At 58.0% G+C, this 20,146-nt stretch overlaps 1 protein-coding gene across 2 annotated transcripts; it reads left to right on the forward strand.

Moving 5' to 3' along the window:
* Positions 1 to 2: 2 nt before the first annotated feature.
* Positions 3 to 20,058, forward strand: ATG4B (autophagy related 4B cysteine peptidase). Of its 2 annotated transcripts, XM_065880123.1 has the most exons (13): positions 3 to 165; positions 8,638 to 8,739; positions 8,891 to 8,962; positions 10,529 to 10,627; positions 11,026 to 11,127; positions 11,654 to 11,726; positions 13,898 to 13,977; positions 16,316 to 16,509; positions 16,999 to 17,077; positions 17,273 to 17,418; positions 18,602 to 18,658; positions 18,928 to 19,021; positions 19,940 to 20,058. In XM_065880123.1, exons 1-13 carry the CDS (start codon positions 156 to 158, stop codon positions 20,011 to 20,013), a joined length of 1,182 nt encoding a protein of 393 aa, XP_065736195.1. In that variant the 5' UTR covers positions 3 to 155; the 3' UTR covers positions 20,014 to 20,058. The 2 variants fall into 2 exon arrangements, with proteins under 2 accessions (XP_065736195.1, XP_065736196.1); XM_065880124.1 differs by lacking the exon at positions 3 to 165 and having other exon boundaries at positions 8,634 to 8,739; positions 19,940 to 20,013.
* The last annotated feature ends 88 nt before the right edge of the window (positions 20,059 to 20,146 follow it).

Below are 20,146 nucleotides of genomic sequence, written 5' to 3' on the forward strand. Positions count from 1 at the left end.
CGCCAAGATGGCGGCGGCGCACTTCCGTCGCGTACTTCCGGCCCCGCCCGCGCCCGCACCCGTTCGGTCCGGATTGGCCACGGCGGCGGCCCGTCGCGTCTCTCTGCGGAACCGTCGGAGCGACGCCGGGCTCAGTCGGCGGCTCTGGAGGGAAGATGGACGCAGGTGAGGGCCGGCGGGGCGCGGGGGGACTGGGGCGGCGCTCGCCGGGCCGCTTGGCGCCGAGGCCTGGGCCGGGGCTTCGCCGGCGCGGCCTGGGCGCGGGGCGGAGCGGGGCCCTGGGGCGGAGCGGGGCGCGGACGGCGTCCGCGGGAGGCCGGCGCGGGTCTGACAGCCCCGTTTGCGTGTCTCGCGCTTTTTCGGGCCGCCCACAGCGCCCCGGCGGCCGGTCCCCCGGGCCCGCGGCCGGCTCGGACGATCGGGGCAGCGCAGCGTCCGGGACGGCGCGTGGGGACGCCGAGCGGTGCTGGAGGCCGGGCGGAGCCGGTCCATGACACTGCGGTGGGGAAGCTTTTGTCCGTTCGCTAGGAGTTACGAAGGGGAAACTTTCACTCTTATAAAGTTACAGGGGTGGGCTGGAGGCGAGCAACATACCCCACCACTCAAACCATACGCATTTTTTTTTTTCAAATTCAGTAACCAGTAGGTGATCTAAGCGTTTTCCGTGACTGAAAAGATTGACTGAATCCATCTCATCATGTCTTAATTCTCTAACACAAAGGGTGTGGGGGCTGGGGTGGGAAGGTGTGTGCGTATACGTACGTATGTGTACATCTGTGGATGTGCTGTTTTGCTCTGTTTCATCATGTTTCTGCTCCAGGGGGGAGAATTGTTTAATATTTGCTGGCACGCTATTTTGGATATTTGTCCAGTATCCTTGAAAGCATTCTTACACCTTGAAAGGGCCTCTTTTTCATCCCACAGCAGTTTTAGTTCTTTTATAACTTGTAGGGAGTGATTTGTATTCAAGTATCCCCACATCTGTAAAAACTTTCTTCTGGTTTAATTCCACCTATCATTCTGGATGGCATTGTTTTTGCCTCCTTTTTTTTTTCCTGGTAGCTGCAGTGTAAATTTGGTGAACTCTCAGTTTGGAAACTGTAATGTAGACCTGTATGGCCAGTATTTCAGTGACTTGTGGCATCTTGTCACTTAAGTCACAAGGTAGTAGGACAGAATGGTAGCCATGACTCCCGAAACATGATGTTAACCAGAAGTATTGTGAAGTTGTTCAAAACAGAAAAAGTACTAGGCCCGGGGTCGGGGAAGGAATAGAATTACTTAGTCATCTACTTTCTTTTAGGTTATGACTGCTTGGGAGCCTAAGAGCATTCGTTGGGAGACTCGGTTAGGGTGGAAGGCACAGTTTTGTGATGGTCGTTTTACGTTAAACGTGAAAACCATCACGTTAAATTTGAGTAGCCACATGGCAATACCTCATGGGACACAGATCACTGCTTCAAAGCAGAAAAGCTGTTCACGTTTGAAGGCCTCTCCTGATGCTAATAAAAGCGTACATGACATTTGTAGGGTGTTGCGGAGAGTTTCTTTCTGCTGTGGTGCTGTACCACCTTTTAGGATGATTAATGGTCCAGCCTCCCCTGATCCCTGGAGTCCTTACAGATTCTGCCTTTCTTGCCAGATGTTATGCAGTTCCTGGTTGTTTTTATAGTCATCCGTTCAATAACTATACTTATTACTGAGTGTGGGTTTGTGTCTGGCATTGTTCTAGACCCTGGGGCTAGAGAAGTGAACAAAATAGATAAAAACCGTGTGCTGGCTGACATGCTAGACATGACACCCACGGTGTGGCTCGTGGGCGGGTGACATGGGTCAAACAGGAGGGGTTTGGAGTTGCCAGGATGGCCCGGAAAGGTCTCACCACAGAGGTAACTTTTGACCAGGACTCAGAAGCAGTGCTGGGGGAGGGCAGGCGTCCTGCTCCGGGAGCATCCAGTGGCCAGTGAGGCCAGGGTACAGTGGGTGGGGGTGAGAGAGCTGAAGGCGGAGCAGTGATGCGGCCCAGGTGAGGCCTTGTTGGATCGTGGTGAGGGCGTCCGAGCGGGCGGAAGGTACTTCGGAGACTTTGAGAGGAGGAGTAACACGACTTGCTCGGGCTGCTCTCCTGCAGACGGGCAGCAGCGAGGCCAGGAGACCAGTTAGGAGGCTGTTGCAGTACGCTGCGCGCGAACCCTTGGAGGCCTCGGTCAGCGTGGGGAGAGGGCGTTGACCTCTGGCTACCTCTGCAGGTTGAGACATTGGGACTGTACCAGTGGGACGTGGCGAGGGCGGGGTGGAGAGGGAGGGGCTGGAGATGGTGAGGTTATGGCTTGAGCTGAGAAACTCAGGTGGGGAGACGTGGGGAGATCCCGCTTGGTGGGGAGCTGTTAGGAGTTTGGTCTTGTACATGGTGACCATGAGGTACCTGCTAGATGTCCATGTTGTGACGTCCAGAGAGCCTTGGGTCTGCAGGCCTGGAGCTGAGGGAGGAGGGTGGGGCTGGAGGTAGAAGTGTGCGGGGGGGCCACTTTGGACGAGGTCACTGAGGGTCTGAGTGTGGGAGGAGAGAGACAGAGCTGGGGATGGGGCCCTGGGGCTGCTGCGTAGAGGTCTGAATGTGGCAGGCAGGCCCCAAGCACTGTCCGTTCAGACACGCTCGAGGGGCTTCCCCGGTGGTGCAGTGGTTGGGAATCCGCCTGCCAACGCAGGGGACACAGGTTTGAGCCCTGGTCCAGGAAGATCCCACATGCTGCGGAGCAACGAAGCCTGTGCGCCACAACTACTGAGCCTGCGCTTTAGAGCCCGTGAGCCACAACTACTGAGCCTGCATGCCTAGAGCTCGTGCTCCGCAACAAGAGATGCGACCGCAATGAGAAGCCCGCGCACCGCAACGAAGAGCAACCCCTGCTCGTCACAGTTAGAGAAGGCCCGCGCGCAGCAACGAAGACCCAACGCAGCCAAAAAAAACCCACTCCAGTTGGCACTTAAATCAACACGCTGTCCGTTCCTTGAGGACAGAGCCGGTGTCTTGTGCTTCATCTCTGGTACTTTACATTGTGTCTGGTATGTGGCTGGCCATCGAAGAAATAGAACTTGAATTGGTGTTAACGCACACATCCCTGTCCTGTAGACGTTCCTGGGCTGCAGAGTCTGCGTGTAACGGAAATGCAGTGTGTTGGCGTCAAGTGTGGCTGATGAGGAGGGCAGCTCACTGCAGGGCAGCAGGACTCGCTGTGGACGCTCTGTCCAGCGTGGCCACTGAAGCGGCGTGTACAGTATTCTCATGCCGCTGAAGTTCCAGCTTTTCTTCCCTTCCATTCTCCTTCCCTTCCTTCCTTTTTTCATTCGGAACTGAACCACCAGCGTTTTCATATAGACTACTTGGGATTTGAAAAAACTATTTGCAAACCTGTTATCTTAAACATAAGCATTTTCTGAAGGAAAGGAAGATTCCTTGTTTTAATTTTATTCATAAAGCATATATAATATATGTATGTACGGAGTATAATCTCTCAGAAGCATAAGCATCTTGAGGAAATGTCTTTGAAATGTGGTACGTTACACTTAGCTCTAAAAGAAAAGTAATGGTGCATGATTTTTGTCGTTCTCCCTGGTTGAGTTATGTAATTGGGACTGCCATGTGGTTATATTTATGGAGCACAGTTTGCTATTTTCTATCATATTAATGACATTAAATTGAAACATTTTAAAAATGGAATTGCCATTCTGTTAAAAGGCTTTCCACTTCCTCTTCTGGGTGTGATCAGGGACACCCTAGGGAGCAAGAGGTGGAAAATCAGGCGTTTGGGACCCAGGTGACCAGGTGGGAAAGGTGTTTCTAAAAGGCTTCTTTCTCAAGGTGGATGGTGCCTGTCTTGCTTCTTCTGTGTGTCATCTTATTTCAAATTAAAATCATGGGACTTCCCTGGTGGCGCAGTGGTTAAGAATCCGCCTGCCAGTGCAGGGGACACGGGTTCAAGCCCTGGTCTGGGAAGATCCCACATGCCGCAGAGCAACTAAGCCCGTGCGCCACAACTACTGAGCTACAACTGCTGAGCCCGCGCGCCTAGAGCCCGTCCTCTGCAACAAGAGAAGCCACCGTAATGAGAAGCCCGTGTACTGCAATGAAGAGTAGCCCCAGCTTGCCGCAACTAGAGAAAGTCTGTGTGTAGCAACAAAGACCCAACGCGGCCCAAAATTAATTAATTAATTAATAACAAAAAAAATTAAATTAAAAAAAAGATTTAAAAAAATTAAAATCATTATCTGGGCATCTGGAGACTGGCATTCTTTGGGAAGTTGGGCTCCTTTTAACTCAGGAGGTGTGTGAACTTCAAATGATGTCGGATGTGAAGGTGCTGAGGTTATCACAGGGCTGTGGTGTGAGACGAGGTAGCCCTCTGGGCGGAGTGCGGAGGCTGCTGGCCTCAATCCCCAGTGGAGCTGGTCAGTCTGAGAACAGTCGATGAGGAACCTTCGAGGGGTGGGCTCCTCGTGTTGGTCGGCCTCTGTGAAGCTCAGTGATTGCAAACTTTAGTTTTAAAACGGAAAAGTATTAGTTTTTCTGTTGGAGTCTTTTCTGGACTGGTGTTCTGTAATGTTTTCTGTTCTGCACAAACATGAATACATATTTGTGGCTAAATTAATACCGATGATAAAACGAAAGTGTTGTTTGGTTCAGGGAAGGGGGAATTTAGTTTCCTCTTGTAAGTAATGAGGTCTGAGATCACACGAGGAAGAGGCACAGGAGGTGCTCAGAGCCATGGCTGGGGGTTGCCCACGGTGCTGGAACCCGTCCTGTGTTCTCAGCCCACTGGGCAGAGCTGGCAGCTTCTCCCCATTTCGTGGGTGAGGAAACTGAGGCTTAGAGATTTGAGTCGGGTGTCATACAGCTAGCGTGTGGGTTCTCTGTCTCCAAAATCAAATCTTAATACAAATTAGGAAGTTGAACACTGGAGGTGAATGGAATTCGGAAAAGTCTTTCATTTCTCCGTTACACAGGCTGAGCCGAAGGTCAGGGAGCTGGGGGTCCGGTCCAGGTGCCCCGGCCCGTGGCCTCGCGGGTGGGTGTCAGGAGGGAGGGTTGGTCCCGTCCTCTGTGCAGGCCCGCGGGGACTTTCTGACAGCGGCCCGGGAACGAGAAGCCCTCCGCTCGCCGCTCTTCTGGTTGAAGCCGGCGCAGGTCCGTCTCTGTGCTGCTTTCCGGGGTGGAAGCCTGAGGACAGTGAAGCAGCCCGGGAAGTGGCCGGCGGCCCTGCCCTTGCGAGCGGGCTCCGTTACCGGGTCCGGGTCTGGTAAAGTCACTTGGGCGGTGGACGTCGTCCCGGGTGTTGCACCTCCCTGTGGTCGCGGGCCTTGGAGACGAGGTCTCCTACCCGCTTCAGCGATGCCCCGTGTGTGCTGCCCATCGCCACCCAGTGAGGATCGGAGCTCTTCTTGTGTGTTGACGTGTTTCTTCCTCCCGTGAGCCTCGAGGAAAGCAGCACCACTCCTGCTTTACCAGCGAGGAAAGAGGCGCGGAGGGTTCCCACGGGGGGAGCGACGGACTTCTGGCCCCACGCGCTGGCCGGACGCTCTGCCCGGTGCCCCGTGTGGCCCGGAGAGGGGAGCAGGGCCTGCGGGGTGTCCGCGGCTGGTTCAAGAGGCAGGTGTGACACGCACCCAACAGGGGGCAGGCCTCGGGTAGTCCTGCCATCAGGAGGAGCAGGGAGGTGTGGGCCCAAGGGACTCAGGGACCACCTGCATTGTCACCTCCCGGCTGCACCTGAGCTGCCGGGCCCTGCGGCTGCCACCTTGCCCATTTTTTCCCTTCAGGTGCCTCACGCAGTGAGGACTCTAAAGGCTGAGACTGCACAGCCGTCATTCTGTTAGTTACAGCAGGAAGCTCGGTGATGTGTTCTAACTTAATAGGTAGGACACCTGTTACTACCTTCCCTCTGAAGTTGGCTTTGTTGCCTATAAAGTTGGCTCGTTACCCTGAGAGATGTGCCGGCTGTGCATGTGGTGTCTTTGGAGATGAAAAATCCCCTCCACGGCAGGGCGGCCGGCCGTCGTCACCTGGCTTTCAGAACGAGCCTTGTTTCCTTCTCTTCCTTATCTGCTTGTCTCCCTCGTGGTGGTATTTTTCTCACTGTGGGAAGCTAGGTGTCTCAGGAGTGTCTCAACAGTCCTTTGATGTGTGCCGCGTCCCTCTGTCGCTCAGAGCCTCCAGCGTTTAGAAGGCATGTCTGCCTTCAGTTCAAGGCTGCAGTCTCCTGGGGTCTCGGTCCAGCAGGGTGAGAGGTACAGTCCCACAGCGCTGTCAGTTGAAATCAGGTCTTGTTTGCGTGCTTTTTTCTTGGAGTCATCTTCGTGGGTTTTGAGTGTGCGTATCGTTTAAGCCTCGAGGTCAGAGAAGGCTGTGCTTTCTGAAGATGTGGGGCGGCTTTCGAGGGGCAGCAGAGACACATGATGTTTTCAGCTCCTTGAAAAGGTAGAACTTTAACTCATCTCAACTCGGTTTTTATAATCACCTGCAGAAACAAGTAATCTTATGTAAAAAAGGGAAGAGAGAAACTTGGACATTAAATTATTTACCCCTGATCCCAACGCGGCCTGGCTGACATCGTCTGGAGAGGTGTGGACAAGCAGACACATCAGAGAGAAAAGAATGTCTGGAAAGACATGTTCCCTGCCTTGCACCCAGCCCTCTGGGCAGCAGAGCTTGCTCTGGAAGCACAGGACTCCTCTGACCCTGTAGGATTTCAGGTGAAAAGAAAAAAGGCAGAGCTGGGTCTGGGTTCCCAACGTTCGAGAATTCTATTTTTTTTTTTCTTTTTGCAAGGGGGAGGATCCCTTTTTTTAAAAAAATTAATTAATTATTTTTGGCTGCGTCAGGTCTTAGTTGCGGTATGGGGAATCTTTTGTCGCAGCTCGCGGGCTCAGTAGTTGCAGTGCGCGGGCTTAGTTGCCCCGCGGCATATGGCATCTTAGTACCCCGATCAGGGATCGAACCTGCGTCCCCTGTATTGGAAGGCGTATTCTTAACCACTGGACACCAGGGAAGTCCCAGTTTGAGCATTCTTGAAGCGGTGAACACAGGGCCTTCTGTTGAAGCGGATTTGTTCGATCAGTGAGCGCTGCTATCCCAGCCCTGTGACTGTGAATTTGCTGTGCATCCAGTTAATCCTTTTGGATGTAGTAGATAGAATTGCTTGTCTTCGTCCTTGATGTTAGTGACACCAGCTGACCTTGGAGCCTTTTGTCTGCCAGCCTCCTCGTGAGCCCCTCATGGGAAGGGTTTCAGGGACACTTCAGCGCTGCGCTGCCAGGGCATCCTGTTATATGTTCCGTCTTATGGGTGAGGGGCTTTCCACACCAAGAGGCTAAGTGCCTGCTCGGGAGCCTCCAGCCTGTGAAGGCCGGAGCTGGGAGGTTGTGGGATGTGGGCTGGCAGGGATGTGCGTGCAGCAGGACACTGTGAGGCCCTGAGACATCTGGGTGGGGTGCTGTGACCACCACGTGGAAAAGGATGAAGAAGAAACCACAGGTGCGGTGTGGCTTCATTTATGGATCTACACATACAGGCTTCTGGAAGGAGAGTCAGTGCTGGGCACGAAGCTGAGGGTGATTTTTTACATTTTGTAGTCTTCGGGGTTTTTTTTTTTTTTTTATAAATAGCATATGTCGTTTTTACCGAAAGGTAGGACTGTTGAAAAATAAACTCCGGTGTGGGGAAAACGCATTTAATATCTTTGATTTTCCAAAGAGTTGAGTGCAGGTGAAGGGTAAGAGAGCACTGTGGAGCTGGTGAAGCAGCAGCTGGGGAGATGGGGTACCCGGGACACACTGTGTGCCCCTCACCTCGCGGGCAGTGGCTGAGCTCTGTCGCCTCCGGGGCCGTGTGCAGAGGGAGGGTGTCCTCTGCCGGAGCTCCAGGGCGGTAGGTACACGGCCTCTCGAGCTTCTTTGTGGAAGCCACACAGAAGGGGGTGCTCACAGAGGAGGCGCTCAGGCCTTGGAGACACAGCAGGTGGACGCTGCTGCACACACGGCACCTCCTTAGGAAGTCGGGGTGCACCCCCCCAGGTTCCAGGCCTCGCGGCAGCTGGGGCCTTAGAGGGCTTTGCACTAGTTTCGGGAGGTCAGTGTCCCTCCCAGGAGTAGCGCTCTGCCCCTCTGCTGCTCACTGCATTACGGCTCCTAACCCAGAAGTCGGGATGGCCTGGGAGCCCTGGGACGGCCAGGAGAGCTTGCTCGACCTTCTGTGCCATCTGGGGCCGCCCTCATGTACAGAGATAAAGGTTTGGGCTCTTGTGTTTTTGTCTTTTTAGAGTTAAATCTAAACCAGTTAAGGGCTTATTAAATCAGGTGCCTTTTTTTCCCCTCCTTTCTGTGCCCTGGGCCTGGCCCCCAGCTGGTCTCTCATCCTTGGGTCTGCCAGACAGTGACTCTGTCTTGAATTTGAGAGGCTCAGGAAGTGGGTGCAGGGCCGCTGCCGGGTCGCGAGTGTTTGATTTCTCAGTGTAGTGGTGTGGCTGGTGCACTGAGATGCAGAATTCCACGTGGGCTCTTTGTACGGAGATGCTATAAATTATCTCTGATACTGTTTTATGAAATCATAGAACTGTCATCAGAGTGTGTCTTTGCTTTCCATAGCTACTCTGACCTACGACACTCTCCGATTTGCTGAGTTTGAAGATTTCCCCGAAACCTCGGAGCCTCTTTGGATCCTGGGTAGAAAGTACAGCATCTTCACAGGTACCCGCCCTGCCGGAGCCTGCTGTGCTCTGCGTGCTCAGTCTGCAGAAAGGACTGTTTGGTGGTGGTAGTTATCTGCTGTCTCTCTGTAACATGTGCCCTGGAAACTTACGGCTGTGTGTGCATGTTTCTTCTGTCGAACGCTCTCTAGAAAAGGACGAGATCTTGGCCGATGTGGCGTCGAGACTTTGGTTTACATACAGGAAGAACTTCCCGGCCATTGGTGAGTACTGTCTGTTACAACGTGGGATGAAGTGCATGTGATTCAAGAGGAAAACTTAGGTTTCTAGCTTTGACTTCAGTGTGTCAAGTACTTGTCACTTGGTGTCATCCTGAGGCAGCCCTAGTTAAATAAACCGGCCGAGGTCTTGCGCCTGGTGGTGGAAGAGCTGGATTCCAAACCCAGGGCCCCTGATTCTGCTGAGGCAGTGCTGTTTCTGACTGTAAGCCACACTCTATTACTGGGGCCTAAAATCCGGATAATGGGTCACGACCGGCATTGGAAACGTAGAGCAGGACAGGGCGGGAAGCGGTGTGGCACGTCACGGGCACGCCGCGGCCTGCTGCTCCCCGGGGGCTCGTGTGCCTGTGCGTCTGGTGGTGTCCGGGGTCGTAGCTGTACAGCGTGCTTCTTGCTGTTGTCCAGGATGTTGGGATGCCCCTGCTCCGTACCCGTTGCCTTTTCTAGTATCTCCCACACCTAGTTGTGGTGGGAGCTGAAGGTGGATGTGACCTGTTTCACGTGATATGAAAGCATGTTCCATTGAAGTGATTCTCCTCGCGGTACCCCTGGAGGTGGACAGATGGGGCCTGGCTCTGCGCCTGGCCTCTGCCAGTCGGAGAACCCCAGGCCGAGGTTTGGGACCAGGAGGCGGCCCTGCCTTGGCAGCCTGTCTCGATTGGTCCCACTGCTAGATGTGCTTCCATCCGTCCCCCAGAGCTCGACGTCTGGGAACACTGGAAGGTAGGGGGTGTGGTCATTATCACCAGGGTTAGTGTCTAGTGACAGGGCTTGTCAGACATGCTCGGGAAATGTTGGTTCATCCAGCAAAAGTTCTCCTTTCACCCCTACTTGGCCCTGGACTCAGGGGTGGGGTCGCCTGGCCTGTGAGGCTCACTGTGTGGTCAGGAGGACAGACACCTGACCTACAGCGTCCTGAACCCACAGGGGCAGGGCAGGCTGGAGGGCAGCCCTGTGTTTGGAAAAGCCATCGGGTGGAGCGTGGTGGTTTCCTGGCCGTGTGGTCTGTGTCGGCCTTGGCCGCGTGGAGCCGACCGTGTGGGGCGTGGGTGGGTGGCTGGGGCTGTTTCTGCACACCTGGCTCTGCCTCCCCAATCCTGCCGCTGCCCCGGGAGGCAGGCCTTGTCCCCTGCGCGTGTGTGTGGGAGGGGCTGCTGGAGGGGCGGGCAAAGGATGCAGCCCCCCCACGGTGGCCCGCGTGGTCTCAGCACTGTTTGCTGTCATCTTAGGGCCTGTCTCACGCGCACCCGGTACGCGGTGCCCAGCGTCAAGAGTCTCCCTGTGCCCTGGCCGGTGGACGGCGTTTTCCGCATTACTCATGAGGCTGAGCATCTTTCCATGTTTCCAGACATTCTTTTCTCTCTGTGACTTGTTCATGTCTTGGCCCATTTTGAGGGGGTTGTTAGGACGTTTCACTTCCCAGCAAATGCAGCCTTGGTGTGAGCAGGTTCACATGGCATGTGTCGCCTGACGCGGAGGTGACCCGTGCGTGGGCTCCTGGCCTCGGTCTGACGGTGAGTGCCTCTCTCTCTCTGTCCTCCACGGCAGGGGGCACCGGCCCCACCTCGGACACGGGCTGGGGCTGCATGCTGCGGTGTGGACAGATGATCTTTGCCCAAGCCCTGGTGTGCCGGCACCTGGGCCGAGGTGAGTCAGCCTGGGGCGGCCACGTCCGCAGGAAGCCAGGAGGGTGGTGGGGCCAGGTCGGTGGGAGTGGGTCACCACGAGACGCTTTAGGATTTGGGGTTTCCTTCAGCGACGACCCAGTGGTTCTCGTTGGTTAGAGAAAGGGGCTTTAAAGAAATGCTGATAAACGTTTGTCTTGTAGAAATTATTTTTAAACTACTGAGCCATTCTCTCCTTTCTGTATGGATTTGTCTTGATGTGTCGGCATCTGTGTATTTGAAATCCCGGAGAACTCGGTTCTTAAATTTAGAAAGGTTCACGAGAGGTTTGGATACCATGAGTGCCTTGAGTGCCTTAGAAAAACGAAACCTTCTTGCCTGTATTTTGGTGAAACTGAACTTCGTCTGTGTCTCCTGTAGACTGGAGGTGGACACGGCGGACGAGGCAGCCAGACAGCTACTTCAGCGTCCTGCACGCGTTCCTGGACAGGAAGGACAGCTGCTACTCCATCCACCAGATAGGTGGGGGGTGGCAGCGCGCCGGGCCCATGCCTCGGGACGCTGCGGCGTCGGGTCCCCGAGAGCTCTGGCGTGCTGTGAGGCGCAGGCCAGCAGGGTGGGGACGGCCCTGGGCCAGTGGTGAAGTGCTGTGAGGCGCCCCGTCTCTGGACACCAACTTGGTGGCCTTGGAGGCTGGTCCTCCCGGGCTCCGGCCGGCAGTCCGGGCACTCCTGTGTCTTAATCCAGCTTCTGAGCGTCGTGTCTCCACCTGTAGACGGAGGTGCGGGTAGAGCCCTGAACTCGCTTGCCTGGGCCATGTCCCCAGTCCTGCTGCCCAGTGCAGGTCGGTGGGGAGGGGACATCTTGAGGAGGAGTCTGTCCCTTTGGGAGGACGCGTCCTGGTGCCAGTCAGGAGCTCGTGCCCAAGGCAGGCTTCCTGTGACGCGCGCCTCACGCCACACGTGCTGGGATCGGCCTCTGTGAGGCGCAGGGAGGGGTGTGGGGGTGGCGGGGCACGTGTGCCGCTGACCGGCTCTGTTTCCTGCAGCACAAATGGGAGTCGGCGAGGGCAAGTCCATCGGCCAGTGGTACGGGCCCAACACCGTCGCCCAGGTCCTCAAGTAGGTGCCGAGCACGCTCCTGCCCTCCCTGCGGGGCGGCACGGGTGTCCAGGGTGCTCAGCCTTGCCTCAGTCTTTGCTCCTGAACGAAATAAGGGGTCTCGTCCTCTTTTCAGGACCCTCAGGAGGGTCCTCAGAGGTGACCATGCCGGTGGTCTCGCGATTTGGGATCCCCGTTTCTAGTGAGGCTGAGTGAGTGCCTTCATCCAGGTGCAGCCACTGGATCGGGCCTCTGCTCCTTGTGTGTCGCGTCCCCTCCTGTGCCATGGTGTCTGGTGGCCTGGGAAGTGGGAAGTGGTCGTGGGGTGACGGCACTCAGGCAGGCAGCCTGTGGCCGCCTTGGGCCTCTGCCTCTGCTCCCGCCCATCCCCTTGCCTTGAGACCGCTGTCTTCAGCCTTGGCTCCCCGCACGTCCGCCTCGCGCCTCTGCCGCCTGCTCCCGCGCTGCAGGAGTCCCCGTGGGCGCCTCCCTTTGACCCTGGGCCCAGCGTGAGCCTCCTCACCTGCTGCTGGGGTCAGTTCCTGGGGTCTAGGACACTTGCTTCGCTTCCTGTCCAGCTTCCAGCTGATCCCCAAGCCCACTGTGTCTGTGTCTCCTTGCCCAGCCCCTGGGATTTCCAGCCCCTACTGCCCTGTAGCATCCTGGCCCAGCCCCGCTGCCCTGAAGCAGCCCGGTCGAGGTCACAGTCAGTTCCATCATCATGTCCCAAGGCCGAGTTTCAGCCCTGACTTACTCAGCTGTCTGCAGGCAGCCCCCGGTGTGGGTGCTTGCCGCGCTCCTTGGAAACCTGGGCTGCTCAGCCGTCCTCCTCTGTCCATCTGGTCGCTGGCACTGCTGAGCCTTGCGGGCTTGTCTCGCGCCTTTGGTCGCGGCTTTTCAGCTCCTGTTTGTGCACGCGCAGCTCCTGATTTGTCCCAACTCCAGGCTCACAACCAGACACTTATTCGGCAGTGCCCCTCGGATGCCCAAGGGGCACGTTGACCTAATAGCCCAGACCCAGAGCTGGCCCTGCCCTCTGCTCCAGCGCAGCCCACTGCTCCTACAGGAACGCAGCACCACCCTTCCAGGGGCTCAGGCCAAAAGCTGGGGTCACACCAGACCCCTCTTCCCTTCAGCGCAGCCCACCCGCGTGTGCCCAAGCTCTGAGCAGTGCTCTCTGCCCCCCTGCCCCTGCCCCCGGCCCCCCCTCGCTGCCTTCTCTCTACCATCCTGGCGTCTCCCTCCAAACTGCAGCCGAGTCACAGCCTCAAGAAACACACTGGCCATCTGTTCCTCTTCTCTCGGCTGTCCTGGAGTTTCCCGCTGCTCTCGGGAGGGCGGCAGGCACAGGCCAGTGTGCCGGCCCTGTCCTCCCCCTACAGTGCTGTGCCCTTCGCCTGGAGCGCCCCCCAAGGCCTGCCACATTGCTCCCCGGGCCTCTGCGCCGAGGCCTCTCCCACCCAGGCCTCCCTGCACCTGTGTCAGAGGAGCGCCCTCCCCTCTGCCCATGCTCTGTACTTTCCCCAGGCACTTAGCTCCCCTGGAGCGCCAGCCTTTCCTGGGATTTGGTTTCCTGTGTGTCCGTGTCTCTCAGCACGGGGGCCCACCTGGCCCTCGGTGAGCCCAGGAGGGCGGGGAGGGAGGTAGCCAGTGGAGCCCTGCAGGTGGCATCCGCTCTGGCCTTCCCACCAGGAGACCAGGGGCCTCCGCCCTCCACCCGTGTCCCCAGGTGCGCTGGGTGCGCTCTCACCTGGGGAGCCCCTGCACAGCCCCTAAGGTGAGCTCAGAGGCCCTCCCGTCGTGCCTTCGGTCGCGGAATCTGCTCTTCTTTCAGAACCGTAATTCCTCGGCCACAGTGACCCACCCAGAACAGTGACTCCCTGCTGGGCTTTCTGTCACCCGCAGGTTCTCTGTGAGAACTCAAGCCGGCCGTTGGCTCAGGGGCCCTGGGGGATACGACGGGGCTGGGCCTGCCTCAGGCAGCGACCGAGACCTGGGCTCACATTCTGGTTGTTGCCCGTGTCCAGCCTGATCGGGAAGTGGCACCCTGGCAGGCTCCTGCACAGGACCTGCCCTGCACGGTGGCGGCTGGGTGTGGCAAGCGTGGGGCCCGGGCGAGAAGAAGCGGCCCGCAGAGGCCACGGGTCTTCGAGCTGTGAAGGCTCATCAGTGTGTTCTGCCCTCTCTGGTAGGAAGCTCGCCGTCTTCGACACGTGGAGCGCCCTGGCCGTTCACGTAGCGATGGACAACACGGTGGTGATGGAGGACATCAGTAAGTGAGCCAGAGTGCGGTGTCGTGGCGGATGGGACCAGGGCAGCTCGCTTCCCTGCCTGGCCCGTGGGCCCTTGAGGGCGGTGCCAGCCAGGCTGAGCGGAAGGCCACTTGGTGCCCAGGCTGCTTCTGCGTCTTCGTTACAAATAATTGACGCCTGTGTGCTGGGTTCGACTGCAAGGCCCTGTGTGCCCTGATGCGCCACGAAGAAGGCGATTCAGACTGGCCCTGGCCATCTCGTCTTCCGGCCATGCCAGGCGCTACTGGAAGTGTTTAGAATTCTGAGGAGTACCTGGGTTCATGAGGTCTCCTGATGGAAAAGCAGAGAATTTAGACACGTTGACAATGCTAATGGGGCTAGAAAACTACAAATGGGGGCCTGGTGCAGCCAGAAACCCACCCCTTACTAACAGGGCGTTTGTATGGGACAGGCCACGCGAGGATGCAGTGAGCCCCGAGCTCAGCAACGACAGCCCTGCTTCCCTGCACTTGTTCCAGAGGCACCAGAGGGGCCGCGCTAGTGGTGACCATCTGGTCAGCAAGGAAAATGTTCTCATCACAAAAGAGCCTCAGAATCAGCGAAGCAAAACTTATAGTGAATTAAGAGAGACAGTATGGCAGATCGAATATATAAAAATAAAGTTACAAGGATATCAATAATACAGTAAGAGAGTTTAGTGGAACATGTGTCAAATCCTAGATTCTGGTAGCAGAACATACGTTTTCAAAAATGTCCATGGGACATTTATATAAACTAATGCAGAGTAGATAGAAAAAAGGACAAACTCTTACTACCTAGAAATGTCAAACTTCTGTTTTAGCTTTTGGGTCAAAAAGAGTCAAGTTTACAGACTACATATCAGAATCTGATGTGTACTGAACTCGGGAGAAAACACGTACCTTTAATACTGGTGACCAGATCATAAAAAGTGAAGATGAATGGACATCCTGCAGTTCAGCTCAGTTCTGGCCCTGTCTGCACACCTGGAAGTGGCATCAGACCCACAGACTGCCCCCCCCCGCCCCCAACTTAAGACCCCAGTGGCCAGTGCAGGTGGTCACCTGTGCTTCCGACAGACTGGCTATGGGTTGGAGGTTCCCACGACCGTCTCCTTGGCTCTGCTACTTTGCTGGAGCGGCTGGGAGATTCAGGAGCACGTCACTCACTAGGCCACAGGTGTGTTTAAGGACACACCTCTGGAGCAGCCCGATGGAGGAGATGTATGTGCCTGGGCCTTCTGGAGTTTATGGAGGCTTCGTGACACACGCCCGTTTAGGTTTGGATCGGGCCTGTTGACCAGGAGCGTGCCTGGTGGCGGTGTCCACGGTAGAGCGACCCGGAAACGGCTTGCTCCCTGTCAGTAGCGCTGCCTCGGTCATCTGTTTAGGATGCGCCCCTGGTGCCTAGCAGCTCGCGAGTGATCTGGAGGGGATACGTTACACGCACTGAGGATTTACTACGTCGGGTCTGAAACGGTGGTCTCTCTAGTGCGTGCACCCCTTCCAGTTTATCTGCTGGCGCTCTTCTTGGGAAGAGCCCTCTGTTCTCCCCTCTGCCCTCGCCTTATTTACATTTGGAAGACCTGTTTTTAGAGCCAGCAGCTTCGTGGATTCTGTTTTTAATTCAAGGTGTTATCCCTTATGGTCATTACTTACTCCTTGTCCCAATTCGGCTGCCTCTTTGACAGAGTCCTGTCGTTTTTGTTGTTCAGCGCTCTCTTTCTGGCATTAACTAGACTCAGGCTCACCTGGTACGTTCCCTGCCCATCCCTGGAATCAGCCATTTTCCCCCTGGTTCCTTTTAGTGGGGAAAGGTGTTTAGGAACCACGGACGGGGTGCCTGGTGTGCTTGGGGTACTGGAGTGGCTCTCTCCTACCGCTGAACCCCGTAGTTAATCCGATTATTGAAGGATTACCCAGTGTGTTTAGACAGAAGAATAAGGAAGGAGAAAAGTTGTCGCTCGATGCTGTCCTTGCTGAGGGGGGACCAGAGGGGCCCTGGGTCAGTGCTGCGTCCACCAGGCTGGTGGCTCTGTGGTGCTTGTCTTATTATTGCCTCTAAGGTGCATGTAAATGTTTTCTTGCATTATTTTGTGTGTATGCTTTATTTCACAATAAAAAATTTAAGTTAAACGCATAGAAAATGTGCAAATTTATTTTTTTTCCTCTGGGCAGCAGGGTTAGTGTTATACTTTATTTTCCAAGTTTGAGGTGTACTTCAAGTACTTGACTTTTTTATACTCGTTTCCTGTTAACAGTGTAAATCCTGTAACTGTTTCTCTTGGGTGAACTTCTGCCTACTTCGTTTAGCCCATAAAAGCACGTGTCCCTTTTTCAGGAAGGTTGTGCGGGAGCAGCCTGCCTTGTGCCGGGGCCGCAGCGCTTCCTGCAGGTTCCGAGCCACGCTGTAACGGGCTCCCGGCCGGGCCTGAGATCGCCAGCAGGCCGTCGCCATGGAGACCGCTGGTGCTGCTGGTCCCGCTGCGCCTGGGGCTCACGGACATCAATGCGGCCTACGCGGAGACCCTGAAGGTGGGTCTGTGCTGGCCGGTGCCCTCCCGCCTGTCCTCCCTGCCCACCGGGGGGCTGAGGCCCCGCGTCCTCCCGAAAGCACCAGCTGTCGCTGTCTTGCCCGGTCCAGCCCTCTGACCACCCTGTGGGCCCTCGGCCCCCACCAGCTCACTCATCCCTGCTGCCACCTCCCGCAGCCCTTGCCCCTCTTGCTGACGTGGAGCTGCTGGCCTCCCGTCTCCATCTCCGCCCCCCGCCCCCGCGGTGCGCAGGCCACTCCCCGTGCCTGTCCGCCCGGCGTGTGTGCAGGCTGGGCCGACCCTGTCTGCGCCTCCCCAGCCTCCCCTTGTCCCTTCCGGCTGCCCGGGGCTTTCCTGAGGACCTGCAGCCTCGGCGTCCAGAACCTGCACCCTGTGGGTCTGGTCTTCGTCTGCGGTTGTCCGCGCCTGGCGCTGCAGGGGGAGTGGGAAGCCCCTCACTCAGTGGCCCGGCCTGTCTTGCGCCCCGCAGCACTGCTTCATGATGCCCCAGTCCCTGGGCGTGATCGGAGGGAAGCCCAACAGTGCCCGCTACTTCATCGGCTACGTGGGTGAGTGGGGTCTGCAGTGATGTCGGAGGAAGGGGCGTGGTCTCTCGGGCAGCACCACCCCCCCCACTTGACAGGCAGTGTGCCCCCACCTGGCCGGTGCGACGTGTGCCCTTTTCCCGTCCAGCCGCGTGGCGCTGGTGGCTATGGTGAGGCAGCTCTGTCCGCCTCCCGCTGACCTGCCTGCTGCCCGCCCAGGTGAGGAACTCATCTACCTGGACCCTCACACCACACAGCCAGCCCTGCAGGCCGCTGAGCACTGCCCGATCCCGGACGAGAGCTTCCACTGCCAGCACCCGCCCAGCAGGATGAGCATCGCAGAGCTCGACCCGTCCATCGCCGTGGTGCGTCCCCCACTTGGTCCCGCTGTCGCCAGCTGCGCGCGCTTGTGCCCGGGTGTCCCGAGGCATTTGTGCCCAGTCCTGCTGCTGCTTTAGGATGAGAAGGAAAGCATCCCCGTTTCTGTAATCTCAGCGTTTTGGAATAAGTATTATGCTCACGTGGCTTAGAACTCAAAGGAGCACGAAGGGCTGATGGCAGCCTCAGGTGCGGCCCAGGCAGGCGTGTGCGCGCGAGAGTGTCCTGCGTCGCTGCCCTGCAGCACCCCTGCAGGGCTTCTTGGTCTGTCTTCACTCTTTAGAGTAGCCCAGTCTGCACGGTGGTCCCTAGGAATGAACCTCCTCGCTTGCTCTCTTCTGATTACACGGCTGGAATTGTTGGTTGTTCTCAAAATAGGTTTGAAGGAGGCCAAAAACACCTATAGGAATCATAACACCCCTAGGGGAGTGATTAACTGAGTTGTGGACACGACGAGGCACTCGGTCCTGAGAAGGGACGACCCCAGACGCACTGCCTATGGGTCTCGGTCGCGCCCTGAGGTCGGTGGCGGCGGGCTGGTGCGTGGGGGCTCCGCTGTCACAGGAGGGCCCCCCCCCTCCCCCCCGCTGTGAGCTCGTGAAAATGAGGTCAGGTGGGAGCGCGCATCCTGGCTCTTGTGGCCGTGGAGGACGGCTGCTCCGGGGAAACAGGCCTCCGTCTTCCAGCCACATCCCGCATGTTCTCACACCAGGGCCCTGAGAAGAGCCCCGAGTGCCTCTCTGGTTCCCCGGCTTCTTCTTCTCCACGTGGCGGGTTGAGCATTCCCAGTAGCTCATCCCAACCCTGGAGCCCTGCAGACGGTAGCTCCAGGGGGACGGGGTCCGCACGTCTGGTGTCCCCTCGGGAGGGGTCCGCTTATCCCGTTGTGCCGCATGCTGTGGGCCACTAAGGCCCGCGGCCCAGCCCCAGGGGCACGGGGAGGGGTGAGCTCTCTGCTTTGCCCTGACCTGTCATTGTGACCGGCTCACTCTCCGGTCAGTCCAGGCAGAGCGCGAGGGTGGAGCCGTGGACGCAGCCCGCAGAGGGGCGTAGGGGCTGGAGAGGCGAAGGAAGCCGGGTGTGCGGTGGCCACCACGTCCAGGACGCGCACGGGGGCCGGCGGGTTTGACGTGTGTGCCACTTTCCGCTTACTGCTGGCTTTGGTTTCAGGGGTTTTTCTGTGGGACCGAGGATGACTTTAACGACTGGTGCCAGCAAGTGAAAAAGGTTGGTGGGGCCCCGCCCCTGTGCGGGTCTGAGGGTCCTTTCTCCCCTGCTCCGCTGGTGCTCGGCTGTACTGCGTCTTGCGCGCCTTGCCTGGTCCTTGGACGCCAGGTGCGTCCTTGCTGTGATCAAAGCGCGGGCCCAGACTCTGCTGGAGGCTCACTGGGATTTCCAGTCCCGAGTCTGGGTGGTGAGGGGTGGCGGGCTTCCTGCCTGCGCACGGCGCCTTCCTCCGCCCACGGGGCCCCTGACGCACTGTGTCCTGCTGACAGCTGTCCCTCCTTGGAGGCGCGCTGCCAATGTTTGAGCTGGTGGAGCGGCAGCCTTCCCACTTGGCCTGTCCTGACGTCCTGAACTTGTCCTTAGGTGAGTCTGGGTGCCCCAGGGCCTCGTCTCAGGTGGGGACGGGGGCGTCCCCTGTCTTGAGGCTGGGGGTGCTGCCTGCGTGATGCTTCTGCCCTGCCCTCCACCTCCCCAGGTCCCGTCCCAGTTGCCTTTGACCTTTCACGCTGTGCGGCCCCTCGGCAGCCCCTCGTGAGTGGGACCAGGGACGCTGCTGGTGCTGCCCTCCCTCCTCCCACCCGCTTGGGGCAGCACACCCGCAGCCTGCCCAGGCCCTCCCGCGCTCCTCCCGTGGCCCCTGGTCGTGAGAGCCGGACCAGGCCAGGCTTCCTGGCTGATGTGGCATAGGTGGCTCCGTCCCCACTGCCCGGTGGCTCTGGGCTTGGGGGCGCCTCCCCCAGAGTGCATCACGTACGTGGCACGTGGGGAAAGGGGACCCACCGGGGGGCCCTGAGCACATAGGGACTGCCCTGGGGAGGACTACAGACCACGCCTCACGGGAACCGCGGGGGTCGGGGTGCCAGCGCCAGACTCAGGACAGATGCCCCACCACACCTGGCTGGTGCAGGGGGCGGGCACCCCTCCTGGGATGGGACCCTTGCCCTCCTGGCCCCTGTTGCTTCCCTCTGGGCTCTGGTGAGGGGCATGTCTGCCCCCAGCTGCACTTGCCCTCACCCGCCCAGGCCCTTGTCCCTGTGCTCACAGGGCAAGAACCCCTCTCCCACCTGCTCGGACCCCCCACCCGGGAGGAGGGCGCCTCAGCCGGGTGGTCCGGGCACCCTCCGACCTCCCTCCGCGCCCTGGCCGCCCTGGCCGGTCCGGCGCTGGGCAGGACCGCTCCTTCGTGGGGCGGGTGTGCTCACACGGGCCCTTGCTCCTCGGCCCGCACCCCAGGCTGAGCCACGCCTGGCACCTGGTGAGGTTTTGTCGTGTTCCTTCTAGATTCTTCTGACGTAGAGCGACTGGAAAGATTCTTTGACTCAGAAGATGAAGACTTTGAAATCTTGTCCCTTTGAGGATCCTGCAGTTGGGGGACGGTCTCACTGGCCCCGCAGGGGCGCTCGGCCGCCGCATCTCATCCCGCCTGCCGCCGCCCGCCCGCCTGCCGCCCACACAGAGGCCCGCGCCACTGGAGACCCAAGCGCCAGG

The sequence above is a fragment of the Phocoena phocoena genome, chromosome 7 (genome assembly GCF_963924675.1).
Source record: "Phocoena phocoena chromosome 7, mPhoPho1.1, whole genome shotgun sequence".
Taxonomy (NCBI): domain Eukaryota; kingdom Metazoa; phylum Chordata; class Mammalia; order Artiodactyla; family Phocoenidae; genus Phocoena; species Phocoena phocoena.